The following is a 13,049-nucleotide window of genomic DNA, read 5'->3' on the forward strand; positions in this document are numbered from 1 at the left end:
GGGTGCTTCTCCACACTTGAATCTTGTAAATTCTTGTGCATTGGAGCTGTCCCCTGGGTCATTTTGTGATTCAGTGGAAAGAAGACTGGGAAAGAATGGATGGCACTAAGAAAGCACGCAATAGCAGTGGCAAGAATAAAGTCCATTATATTGACTGTAGGAGTGTGTGTTCTGACCCTCTGGGTCCATTCTATAGAGCAAATTCTTAGAGCTGTCCCTTTTTTTTCTGAAGGGATCTGTGGATAGTGATCTGGAGAAACAGAGAAGAATGTCTGTCTTCAACGCTTACTCAAAATATTCTCTTCTGACTCAGGAAGCAGAAAACATAACTCAAGATAGATCAGAGACATGTTTATGACTTTAATGAGTATTGTTTTTGCATAAGAAAAAGTAGTGCCCTTACCGTTTCTTTTATCTTCTGCAGGCAATGTTGATGACTTCAGCTTGGAAGATGCACTTGGTAATTATTGCACTCACATATTTTGGGAGGTAGGCGGGGAAAATAGTGGCTGCTCCCCTGACTTGTTTGTGTCCAACTATCACTACATGACCAAGCATGACACCTTCCCCACATACGGTTTGTTTAAGCCTCAGCAAAATCATTCAGCTGTGGATATGTCAAGATGTTGACCCCATAGAACTCAAATTTGTCTTTGGAATACTTAAGGTTTTCTCTTAAACAGAAATTGTCTTACTGTATAGATTCAATCTTCTGCTTTTTGTTGTATTGACATATACTTACATTTGTTGTTCATGTAGCTTGTGAACAGTGTATTAAATAGTATTTAATTATTTTTTTCCCTAACCATCCCTGACAGAAAAGCCAAAGACGACAAAGAAGCCTTTTCTGTCTCAGAAGACACCACCACCAGATTTAGGTGAGACCTAATTGGCCTCTAACGTCTTTTAGTGTAAAGTCAAGCAGTGTACAGAGAGCCTGAACTTTTCAATTTCGTGGCACACAGGGTTGTGATATTTCTATTAAAAAAACCAGTTCCCTAACAGCAAAAGGATTTCTTCATTTTAGAGTCTTCTGCTAGAGCTTTCACAAATGTACTTTGTGATTTCACAAGCTTAAAGACCCTGTGAGAATCCATTCTGTTGACTTTCAGTATGCATGTTTGGAGGCTCTTGACCTGGCTCTTGACAGGTATTATGATCACCAAAAGCAGCATGTCATTGGCAGATAGTGCCTGGGAACTGTGGGGCTCTTCTGTGGGCCACTGTTGAATGAGCATACTGTGACAGTCTTGGTGAAAACATTGTGAGGTACGTTTTGCATAAAAGTAGTCTAAAGCTAGTTCAGTTTTTGTATTACATTTAAAACTTCCCTCTTTCTTCGTAGATGATTTTAACTTGGATGATGCTCTTCATCCTGGTAAGTATGATGTTTTTCTGCATACTGCTCAAAGGTAGTTTTGCAGTTTCTATCCATCCTTTATGACCTAAATGTAATAAGGGCACTGAGATGATTGGGATGAATAAACATAACCAGACTGCAGTTATTTTACCTTCATTTTTATGGTTCTGTGTCACAAAAACTATATGAATTTCAATAATTTCTTAGCCAAGTCCTACTTGTTTCATTCCTGTGTCTTCACTAGATGGCACTAATTCCATAAACTATTACTTAGGAAAGTAGTTTTTAAATCTCCTCTTTTATAGGAAGTAATTTTAGTAGCACAAGGAAACATCAATATGTTAGAAATAATTTGAGGGAAAGTACTCTTTCTGATGCAAAAATTGTGACCAAATGCAGAGAAAATTACTAAGATCTCTTATTTTCCTATTTTGTAGTAAGCTAAATGAAGTGTCATTGTGGGGACCATATTTTCTATTCTATTCTATGTACTTTGTCTATTCTTTTTGAGCTAGGTACCAACCTTTATTATTGGTTAAAAAATGGTAACTTAAAAAGACAAAATAGCCAAATAATCTGTGCCTGGTAGAGAAATTTAAACTGTTGCAGCCTTTGAAATATGAAATGCAAACTAAAATGCTTTGATATGACATGCAAACTAAAATGCTGTGTAATACTTGAGTTATTCTGTATATGTTCACTTATAGCAAGGGTCTGACATACAGGTTAATATAGCAGAAACACTGAGTTGCATTAAAATACAGTGTTTAGCTAAAATAACCAAACAAATACAGCAATAGTTAGTGAAAGGAAAATGACGTGGGGAAGTTTTTATACCATTTTTTTAGGTCAAGTAGTTTTTAAAGGTCACTGTATGCTCTGCTTTTGGTTTCTTCACGCTAGTAACTTTATTCTAACTCTTGTTTGTCTACAGAGGGTCCCAAGCCAGATCTTCCTGCAAATCCTAGAGACACTGGTAAGACTGACCTAACAGGAATTTCTGAACAGTAGAAGAGTATTTGTTAATCTCTCTTAGTTCCTTTCAGCATTACTGTATTGAAGTCCAGTTTTGATATCTTAACCTAATCTTTTTTTTTAATCTAAATCTCTCTTCTGTGTGTAGATAAACCCAAGAAAGATCAACCTAAAGACACTGGTAAGGCTTCTAACGCAAACACCTGAATCCTGACATGGTCTTCCTGTCTTAATTACACTTGTAATAATTGATCCATATTAATTGGCTGCTATGTATTTCAGAAATGGCACTTGGTAACCACTGAGGATTGAGGAAAAGTTGTCTTGCAAATAAGCTTTGCAGCAGTCTTGAAATTCCATAACAAACCTGTTGAGTCACTTAAAAGCAGGATGGTGTGGGGAGGAGATGGGATGGGGCAGTGTTTGTGTGCTTGGGACAATGCTGTGCTTGGCTGCCTATGGTGGAACACCCATGTACTGTATTGAGTTCTTTAATCTTTACAAACTGAATCCCTTCTAGTCATGCTAAAATCTAAGTAGGAACTGCCTATGATCTTTATTCTTAAAAGATCTAAATGAGAGCTAAACCTCCAAGTTAAAAGAGTTGTTTTGGGGGTTTTTTTGTTTTTTTAAAGGCCCTGTTAAGGAATACAATTATTAGTATTTGGAAGATAAGCCTTAAATACATGTCCTTCCCTGTCTGTTGTGCTTTAGAGGTCTTCTCTGTCTTTGCCTAACTCAGAACAAAACAGATTTAGATGGATGCAGCTGTTAGAATGCCATTATCCACAAACATGGTGGTAAAGAGTCCTTACCTGGAATTCAAGCCCTAGTTCTTATTCTTTGACCTGCCTGATTTGCAGCAGATACTTGAATTTGGGTCTTGCATGCCTCAGTACACTGCTTTTGCCACCCAACTAAAGCATCCTGTCATGCAATACTTTTAATTTTGTTACTTAAAACATACTTGCTTTGCATAAACTAAAGATTCATTTGGCAGCAGAGGGAAGAAGGAGAAGGTCCCATGAGGGAGAAGGGGAGCCCTCTTAAGGAAGGGGTCAGTGGAAATTGAGAGGGACTAGTTCAATGTCTTTCAATAAATCAGAGAAGGAAATTACATTTGGACTGTTTGTGACTTAGAAACTCAGCTGTGAAGAATCATTCACAGTTGCAGCCTTGAAAATAAATGGTCTTTTCCTGTCCATGCCCTTTCTTTGCTTTCACAGGGTAGTAAGACTTGGACTATTCCAGTTAAGTAGCTTATAGGACTTTTGCTTGCTTAGCCTGGTTTGTGCAGTACTACCTGCTCTTCTCTCAGTTGTTCAGGAAGCCCAGAGGCAGTAGTGCTACTGTCAAACTGTGTAGTGCTCACCTGAAGGGATTGACATCGAGAGGGCTTTTAAAATGTGAACGTGGTTGTGATTATGATGCTGAACCTAAAACCACCACAGATTCAGTTGAGCGATCTTGAGAAAATTTCCATGTTATTATGTGCCTTTTTGTGTCTTTTCACTGAGCTTGCAAAAAGTAAGGTAATGCTATTTGCATTTTTAGGGGGCACATTTGAAGATGCAGATCTATTTGATGGTGATTTACCAAAAGGAGGAAGTGATGGTAGTGGCAGTAATGGTAAGATAGCAGGCTGTGCTTCATATTATTCCTATGGCTGCCTGTGTTTTTCATAAAAGCTTTCTCCCAAGCTGGTTAGCATGCTCTAATTTTAACACTTTTGGTTCTGATCTGAAACTTGAGAAAATACCTTTGAGTTCAAAAGTAATTCTGTCCCTACAAAAAAAAAAACAACAAACCAACAAATAAATAATTAAGAGGTAAAACTGGTCCAGAGGTAACACTTTCATGATTTTTACTGTTATATGAAGAAGGATGGCTTTTAAAACTGAGATGTCAATGTGATACTTACTTCAAAATTCACCATGAATATAGTTCTTAAAGTCATCCAGGTGCTGTTTTTAGATCTTATGTGATATATTCTCAGTTTGTTTTAGTTCTTGTAGTTAGGAAGTCTAGGGATGGGCCACAAGAACGTCCACTTGCGTTCTCAAGGATTTTCTGTGTCCCAAAGGATGAACCGATCCTTACACTTGCAAGTAATTCTTAGTCTTCACTTGTTACTGTGAGGATGATGAGGCACTGGAACAGGTTGCCCAGGGAAGTTGTGGATGCCCCATCCCTGGAACTGTTTGAGTCCAGCTTAGATGGAACTCTGATCAACCTGGTCTAGTGGAAGTTGTTTCTGCCCATAGCAGCAGGGTTGGAACTAGATCATCTTTAAGGTCCCTTCCAACCATATGACTCTATGTAGGGTGTATCTACTCTGAGCAAAATAAAACCATAGTTTGCCAATCTTTTTTTAAGTAATTTGACATGTCTGATTGTTATGGCACAGCTCAGTACAGAGATGGTCATTGGAACCAGACTGCAGTAATGGTCATCTTTAGGATGAGGCTATTCATCCCTGTGTGTGTTACTGAAACTTTACTATTTCCAGATCAGAGCTTAAATCTTGATGGGGTTTGAGATGTGCCAGTGCTTACTGACTTCTTCAGAGAGTTGTCCTAGTCAGAGATTACTGGTGTCACTTTTTTGGGTGGCTTTCACTTTTCAAGGTTACTTTGGGGCAGTAGCTTGAAAATTGGTAGGGACAAGAAATATCTGTGGAGACTTGGTGGTGATTTCATCTGCACAGGTTCCTGCCTCAGTGATACAAGGCAGAACTTCTGTCTTGCTTGCAAAGAGAATTGCAAAAGTAGTAAATGAGGCTGGGATTTTAGTAAAAGGTAGTTATTTCCATGGAAATACAGCTGGATGTTATTCTGAAGTTCTATGCTGCTCCTTTCTACTGAGTGTTCTGTGGTGGTGCACAAATTGATAAATCAGATTTTACAAGTGTTCTGTGCTCATTTTGTAGAAGTGCTGAACACTCAAGGCTGGAGTTGGCACCACCATGAGCTGTGCTTTGAAAACAGAAAGTTTGAGTGCCAGAGTTTAGCACTGTATGCAGATAATAGATGGTTTGTAATTTTGCATAATTAATTGATAAAAGGGTTATGAATTATAATCTGACTCTTCTTCAGACATGTAAGATGTAAAATCTATCTTCATTTTTACAGATCGAAGGGGTCAAACTCCAAATAATGGCCAAGAAGATGAGGGTAAATGGATGAATTTGTGTGTATAATGGCATCTGGATGTATGAAGCTTGTTTTCTGGAGGTTTCTTTATTGATTATCTTCTGCTAGAATTGTCACTACTGGGACTGGGTTATAACTTAAAAACTCTTGTTGAATCTGGTATTCTTACCCTCAAGCTCTGCTTTCATCATCCTTTAAAATCTCTATGTTGCAAATAATTCAGAATTATCAAGGTCTCAGAGATGCTGGTGCAGTGATTGCATTCATACAAAGTAGATATGGCCATGAAATGGTACCTTTTTAAATTAGTGGAAATTAGAAGTGGCATGCTTGAGTTCCTTAACAGTAGGCATTGCTAAGAAATCAATGGTTATAAATTGAGAGGAATCACTTTTCATTATAAAAAAAGACAAAAAGAGTTGGTTATTACAGTTTATTATTTCAGTTTAATGGTTTTTGTAAGTGTTCACCGGGTTTACTTTGAGATCATACAAATTTAACATGGCTTTCAATTATGAAAAATATATACAAACCCCTTTGTTTTTTTCAGCTTCTCAGGGAGCTATAGCTGGAATTGTAAGTGCTGTGGCTGCTACTGTAATTGGAGCAGTATCTAGTTTCATTGCTTACCAGAAAAAGAAACTCTGCTTCAAACAAAGTGGTAAGAATTCTGAATTAGTTTTGTTTTCTACTGTCTAGAGAGATACGTTTTTGAATTTATATGGGGACTAGAAATGGATCGTATGCATAAGGTAGTTTTAATTGCCCAGTGAATTTATGTTCACAGTGAGTAACTTGTCTTACTAGTCGTGTAAGGTAAGGTGACTGAAGAATGCCTTGCCCAAAAATTCGACTTTCAGAAGCAGAAGAACTTGAGGTTTTACATTTCTTCAAATAAAAGTGCTTCTTCATAAAAAATAAGCAGGAGAGACGGCAAGAAAATACTTTTTAAGGAAAACCAGGTGGAGGTTGGGGATTAGAGACTATTTGCATCATGAAAAAATACATTGTCATTGCTAATTTTACAGATTTTGCCTTTGTGTCTACACAAGATGTCTGCCTACTTGTTATATGGCAACTACCCCACTGTTCATCCCCAAATGATTCTTCTGCAGTCATCTATTGCTTACTATCTGCTTGCTTTCCACCTAAATTAAGATATAACTTAGATCAGAAAACTTTGGGAATCCTGGGAGTGATAGGAGGGTCAGAAGCTTTAGTTCTGTCTCTTTCAGTCTTTCTGATTGTTTGGTGTGAGATACAGCTGGGATCCAGCCAGGCACTGTTGTTTTGAAATTTGGGAAATTTGGGAACTGAGTAACATCTCTACCATGCATGTTAAAATGAACATGCTGTGAAAACAAGGGCAACACAACTACTATCAGTAGCCCATTTTCTTCAGGACTGTTCCTTCTCTCAAATTATCTCTATTAATCAACAACTTCTAGTATAGGAGAATTTGAATGCTAAACATCTGTTTTTTTCCCAGCAGATGAAGAGAATGTGAATATGGATAGCCATAGGGGAGCACAATCTGAGCCACCTGGTAAGACAAGAATCTAGATGGCAGATCGACTTTATTGGCATCTAACATAGCGGCAAAAACTAAGTGCACTGTTTTGTTTTAAAAAAGTATTTTTAATTATCAGTTCTAAGAGAATATGAGCTGGCAGTGTGTGTCCTGATGACCAAGAAGGCCAATAACATCCTGGATTTTATCAGAAATAGTTTGGCCAGCAGGGCTAGGAAAGTGATTGTCCCTCTGTACTTGGCACTGGTGAAATGTGTAAGATGATGCATAACTAATTTTAATCAATAAAGTCAAACTTGGGATGTTATCATATATGATTACTTCTGCCTACATATTGATGTCATATTACATCCCATATTTCATACCTCTGTTACATTCTGCAGACAAACATGATCATGTTTTGAGGCAAGGAACTGGGCAGCCACAGGCAGCATGTTGTTACTCCTGATCTGAGTTCTGTGAGCCAACAGATGTTTTCTCTGCTTCTAGTAATAGAGTGTTGATGTATCTACATGGCTTCTAGTTAGCAGTGGTCTTTTATTAACCCAGATCACATGGCATGGCAGAATAGATTTGTGTTTCTAAAATCTTACATAGACTTCTCTTTGACTTCCTGAAAATATAGTTAACCTAGACACTTCATTTCAATAATCTACTTTCTATCATTTACACAGTCTATACTCATTTCATGTTGTCATCCACAAAAATGTAAGCCTGAAACTGAATATTGGGTCACAGTGCAAGTGTAGATAGCTTCCCAGTAGGATGTGGTTATTTGAATAAGAAATCTGGGATGTAATATATTTTGGTATGCAGAGTTTTGACTTCACTGAACCAAATTCTGCTTACCTGAAATTATCACAGTCTCAGATGCCTACTGAAACTTTGTTGTCTGCATAAACTATTACGTAACTTAGAACGTATGCTAACTTAGTGTACTAATCTTGATTTGTTTTTCACTTTTTAGTTCAGCGCACACTTCTGGAGAACTAAATGAAAGAAAACATGATGAACAGATCTTTGAAACTGGATAGAGCCTGTATTCTGCCGGAAAAAAAAAGGAAACAAAAAAAGCATAACATAAACAGCAAAGTCTGAAGTTGCATGAGAAAACAGTTCTTGTTTGAAACACCTCTGGGAGTATGACTTAGACCTGAGTACTTCTGTATGGTTAGCCCTGTGAAGCATTGTTGCACACCAATACATGGCCTTAATGACAGGAGTGTAGAAGTATGTTGTGCCTTTACATTCTTCCCTTTACTCCTCTGACAAATGGGTGTGTCTCAAGTGCATTCAGTATGTTTAACTTTTCCTTACCTCTTCAAAAACAATAAGCAATTAAGGTTTTCTTATGTCACTGCTTTCAGGCAGTACAGACTTTTTTTTAATATCCTGTGCGCAGTGAGTGTGCCAACCAACTAACCTGGTGTATGTTGTGGATACTCAAAAGCAAGTGGCTCACTGTATGGATGATGGATTTAGGTGTGGGTGCTACTGATCGAATCTGTGTAGCTGCCTGGGTCAGCCACCAGGGAAGAGATAGTGTTGTTCTTGAGCATTCAAGAACCAAAATTCAGTTTTGTTTTTGCTTTTTTTTTTTTCATTGCATCTGTCTGGTACAGATTGAGAAAACCCAAACTTAATGCATACAGACTCTTCATCCTTTCTGGCTCTTCCTGCTTAGCAAGTGCTGAGCTGGTCAGTTGTGGAAAAGCCTGCATTGCACATGAAAACCATAATTGGATTTTGTATATCTGGCGAAATTGATGTTTGGCATTGTCTAAACAGTTGTGGGTGAAGTATTTGGTGAGTGGGGATTTACATCTTCAGCCTTCGTAACCAAAACCTTAACAGAAAATAATATTGGATTCAGAATGTGTATCATACACATGGAAGGGACAGAAACAGTACTACAGTTCGAAAGTGCAAGATAGACTGACCAGAAGAACCCAGCCTCCACAGGCATACACTGAACAGTACAAGTAGCATACATATGAGAAGTGCTTTTGGACTTGTGAAGGATTGCCCTCAGGATGATGACCTATGATTGCATCCTTATCTGAAAGCACTTGCGAGCTGTGCTGTGGGTCTTAAAAGTGAAAGGAAGGTTTCAAGGATCTGTCGAAACATAGGAAACTGCAACTCATAACTAAAGGACTAAATCTGGAATAACAACTAGTTCTGTCTGGAAGGAATAGTTTGACCGGTTTTGTTGGCTTTCATTCTAATTGTTTCAGTTTTTCCTGCCATTCTGCAATATGTGTCTTACTAATGTGCTTTAGCCACTTGACAAAATTCTACAGGAAGGTGAGATCTCCTGGAACATCTTAGAAGTCATTAATGAATTTGGATATTAAACCTGTAAATATATCTGTACATTCAAATATGAATGTATGCCAGGGATAATTCATTTAAGAATTTCTTGTACATGTTACTTAGCTCGCACAAATTTTAGGATTTTGTTATGGAATTAATTTGTAAGCCTCTTGCCTCACCTCTGTTTTAGTACAAAAGTGCTAAAATCTTTAAGTGTGTTTGAGTGTGCAGAAGTGATTTTTATATAAACATTTGATGTATGTAAATACAAAGAAAAGAAATGTACTGCTTACCTGAATGAATAAACTGGTATCTCATATCAGTGCCAAGTGTGGAGAAAGCAGAAATACGTCAGTGTTTGTTAGGGTTAGAATGGCAGGGGAAGCTCAAAATAGCTTTTAGCTAACCAGACTTTTGAATGCTTTTTCAGCTTTTGCAAGCTTAAAAATTACTTATTAAAACCTCCTATCAACATTGTGATTTTTCTAAAAATAAATAAATAAATAAATAAGAGTTATGTGTTTTTCTCCTTAGTAGTTCTAAAAGTAAAAAACTTTTGGTGCTCAACTAGAGAAGTATCCTTCAAATAGTTTGTCTTCTGACTCCATCAGCAATTCAGATTCATTCCTTACAGATTCATTCCTTACAGATTCATTTCTTAGAGATTCATTTTTTTACAGACATTTTAATCATTTTAGAAGGAAGTTGGTCAGTAGCAATAATGTTTTGAGTTGCTTTCACAGAGTCCTTACCAGTGCAAAGTGCAGAGAAGACATATGTCTATATAAGGACAAGGCATAGCTTTTGAAGATTTGGTAACATAGAACCTGCTGAAAAAATGGACAGCAATAGAAGGCTTAGTATGGGCACACTTAACAGTGTTGAGTGTTTCTCATCCAGATACCATCACATCTTTTAGGAGCAGACGCTTCTGCAGGGCCATGTGTTGCCCCATCTGATGAGAGAGGACTATAACTGAATGAGATGGCAGTGCAGTGGTTGCCAAGTGCTGAAACAGTAACAAATTTACTAAGTTTTATTTTCAGTCTAAACTGCATAAATTTGGAAGCCAGCTGTATTCCACAAAGCAGGCAAACCTAAAGACGATGTTTGGAGGGAAAGCTATTGTAATGCTGATTTCAGCATCTCTCATCTCTGGTTTTGTCCAGTTACACTTCACAGATTGGAGTTGTGGAAGCAAGACTCGCTGCTGCCACCTAGGAAGAAAAGCTTAAAGAGAAGGCTTGAAATTTCAGGCTGTTCTCTAGCGAGAAGCTGCCAATTTATGGGTTCCTGTTATTTACATGTGGATAAAATGTAGCAGTTCACTTGCAGTTATTGGGGTATTAATTGCTACATTGCTATTTGCTTTACTACCTTGGGAGACTTTGATTTTGTTTCTTATGTTACATAGCTAAAAACATTCATAACTAATAAATTTATTGTTTCTCCCATTCCCATATGGGTCAGTAACCACAACAATTACTCATCACCCCAATGAAGCAGTTTTATGGTCATGTCCCACAGATCAACTGCTGCCCATCCTGGCCTCATGAGCAGTCGATGGCTTTCAGATCCAGATTTCTGTACAGGTGTCAGACTGTATAGTGGAATGTAAAAATGCTACCCTTTCTAGGCCCAAACTGCAAGTTCACCTTGGTGAGGTACCTTGACCACTAAACTGAGTTAAAATGGATGGCAACAAAGAGCACTGTCCCATTACTGTGGCACAACCACTTTAGTCTCGTTTTTTTCTCTGGTCTGCCTCCTTTGAAGACAAGGAGGAATTACCATCAGTAATAGGAGGAAAATAATCAAAGCAATATCTTCTTGTAGAAAGATACACCACTTTAGCTTCTACAAGGTTGATGTGGTGGCAGTTCATCCTATCAGTGGAAAAGACTGCTTCAAAACTATTTTGATGTCTTTCAAATGTGATGCTCATTTCAAGTGCTTACCTAAATGAATTCACTGGGCTGTGGAAATGAAAGCAGGCGATTCTTAAACAGGAAATGCAGCAGCTTCTTACTGTGGTTCTCATTTGTTCATCTCATTTCAATATTTGTGCCAAATTTTGAATGCTAAGAGAAACATTTTAGTGCACTTGGGTTTCACCGTCCCTTGGGCGGAATTACACTCTCAGTGCTGCATTTCTGTGCTTTTTTTCACTAATCACTTTAGGCCACCATCTAAACCATGCTGTTCTATGTGTGTTTTTCACTTGACAAGATTATGAAACAAACTTTAACCTTTTCACAAACTGAAAATATTATTTTCTTTTTGCTCTTTTCTGTTGCACAAATGTAAAGGACACATTTGAAAGGAAATATTATTAGAATAGAAAAAGGACTTGAATGGAGCAAAAATACAGTTTTTTCCAAATCTCCACATTTAGACTATTTTGAGAACCACAGAATAAAATACTAAAATTCATGTTCCTCCATCAGCTTGTGAAAAACATTGAAGTTTCAACTAGTGCATAATAATTGTGTTCTGTTGACAAGAAATTGTATCACCAATTCACTTGTGTGTTTGACTTACATTTAAATTAATATCTAATATTACAGGATGCTTCAATATTTTAATTAAAATACTTCTGGTTTTATGACAAAAGATGAGGAGTTAGGATATTAGTGGCTTTCCCAAGTAGTTCTAGTGTACAATTCAGTTCTTTCTTTTCCAGTAGACATATGCAGCAGGTTACCCATGCCAAAGAGAGCAGTGTCTGACCTCTGCCCACAGGAAGCATGGCGCTGCCAATGTGATGAGTTGTGACTGTCCTCTTTTTTTTTTTTTTCTTTTAGCCTCTCTCATCTAAGAGGCCTGATGGGCTAAAAATATGTGGCATAGAGAAAAGACAGATTCACTGACTCCTTTCCTACCTGCATTTGCCATTTGTAAAGTACTGGGGTTTTCCTTGAAAGAACAAATCAAAAACAAATAGGCAGTTCATCCACCTTTTCAGAACTTTTTTCTCCCTTTCAATTGAAGAAGATGGGTCAATGATTTCTCAAAGTGTTCCAACAGCAATTTATGGTCCAGTGTAAGGCCATATATTTCTTTTTAATATTTTTTTATTTGCTATCTTGGGCAAGCAGTTGCATGTTTTTGACAGAACTAAGATTAATAAGTTCCTGCAATGCCCTCAAGAACAGAAGTGGGATAAGTATTCAAGACATCCTGACTCCTACGCTAGATCCACTCCTTTTAGTGCTGCCTTTATGTTGCTATAAGAGCAGTAGCTGGCTTCAGAAGAATTAGACAAGATGTGCATCATCTTCAAACTTCATCTGAGAATGTTCAATGTCACAATGAAATTGTATCACTCAGGTGAGAGCATTTTGAGAAGACTTCACTTACAAGAACAACTGTTTTGAAGTAAAGCTACTGAACATACGTGAGCTGTTTGGACTTACCTGGGACTAGTACATAGCCTTGCTAACTTTCCTGTTCCTTTCAGGCAAATTCAGCACTGACAGGAAGATTAGCACATGCAGTCCTGCTTTTGGCATTCTTGAAAAAAAACCCACAAATACCCCGGATTTAGGGGATTGGGCATTTCACAGTATAGTTCTTGTTTTAACTGGCCAGCAACAACACCTCTTCAACCTAAATGTCCCTAACTCTTTGGAGACTGAGCAATTGGTGCAGACAGAGAGAATGATGATACACAAATTGAACCTTAAAGCTTCTATTAGAAGCTTAAAAATATTTA

The 13,049-nt window shown here is 37.6% G+C and overlaps 1 protein-coding gene across 1 annotated transcript in view; it reads left to right on the plus strand.

Annotated features, from left to right (window-relative positions):
* Positions 1 to 9,847, plus strand: part of CD99 (CD99 molecule (Xg blood group)) — a 31,319-nt gene extending 21,472 nt beyond the window's left edge. The window contains exons 3-12 of the mRNA XM_071568211.1: positions 425 to 460; positions 819 to 878; positions 1,346 to 1,378; positions 2,295 to 2,336; positions 2,484 to 2,516; positions 3,890 to 3,964; positions 5,467 to 5,508; positions 6,038 to 6,148; positions 6,980 to 7,033; positions 7,986 to 9,847. Coding sequence (XP_071424312.1) covers positions 425 to 460; positions 819 to 878; positions 1,346 to 1,378; positions 2,295 to 2,336; positions 2,484 to 2,516; positions 3,890 to 3,964; positions 5,467 to 5,508; positions 6,038 to 6,148; positions 6,980 to 7,033; positions 7,986 to 8,011 — 512 coding nt within the window. The 3' untranslated portion in view covers positions 8,012 to 9,847. The remainder of the gene's footprint in view (positions 1 to 424; positions 461 to 818; positions 879 to 1,345; positions 1,379 to 2,294; positions 2,337 to 2,483; positions 2,517 to 3,889; positions 3,965 to 5,466; positions 5,509 to 6,037; positions 6,149 to 6,979; positions 7,034 to 7,985) is intronic.
* Positions 9,848 to 13,049: the final 3,202 nt, after the last annotated feature.

This window comes from Pithys albifrons, chromosome 1 (assembly GCF_047495875.1).
Source record: "Pithys albifrons albifrons isolate INPA30051 chromosome 1, PitAlb_v1, whole genome shotgun sequence".
NCBI classification, from domain to species: domain Eukaryota; kingdom Metazoa; phylum Chordata; class Aves; order Passeriformes; family Thamnophilidae; genus Pithys; species Pithys albifrons.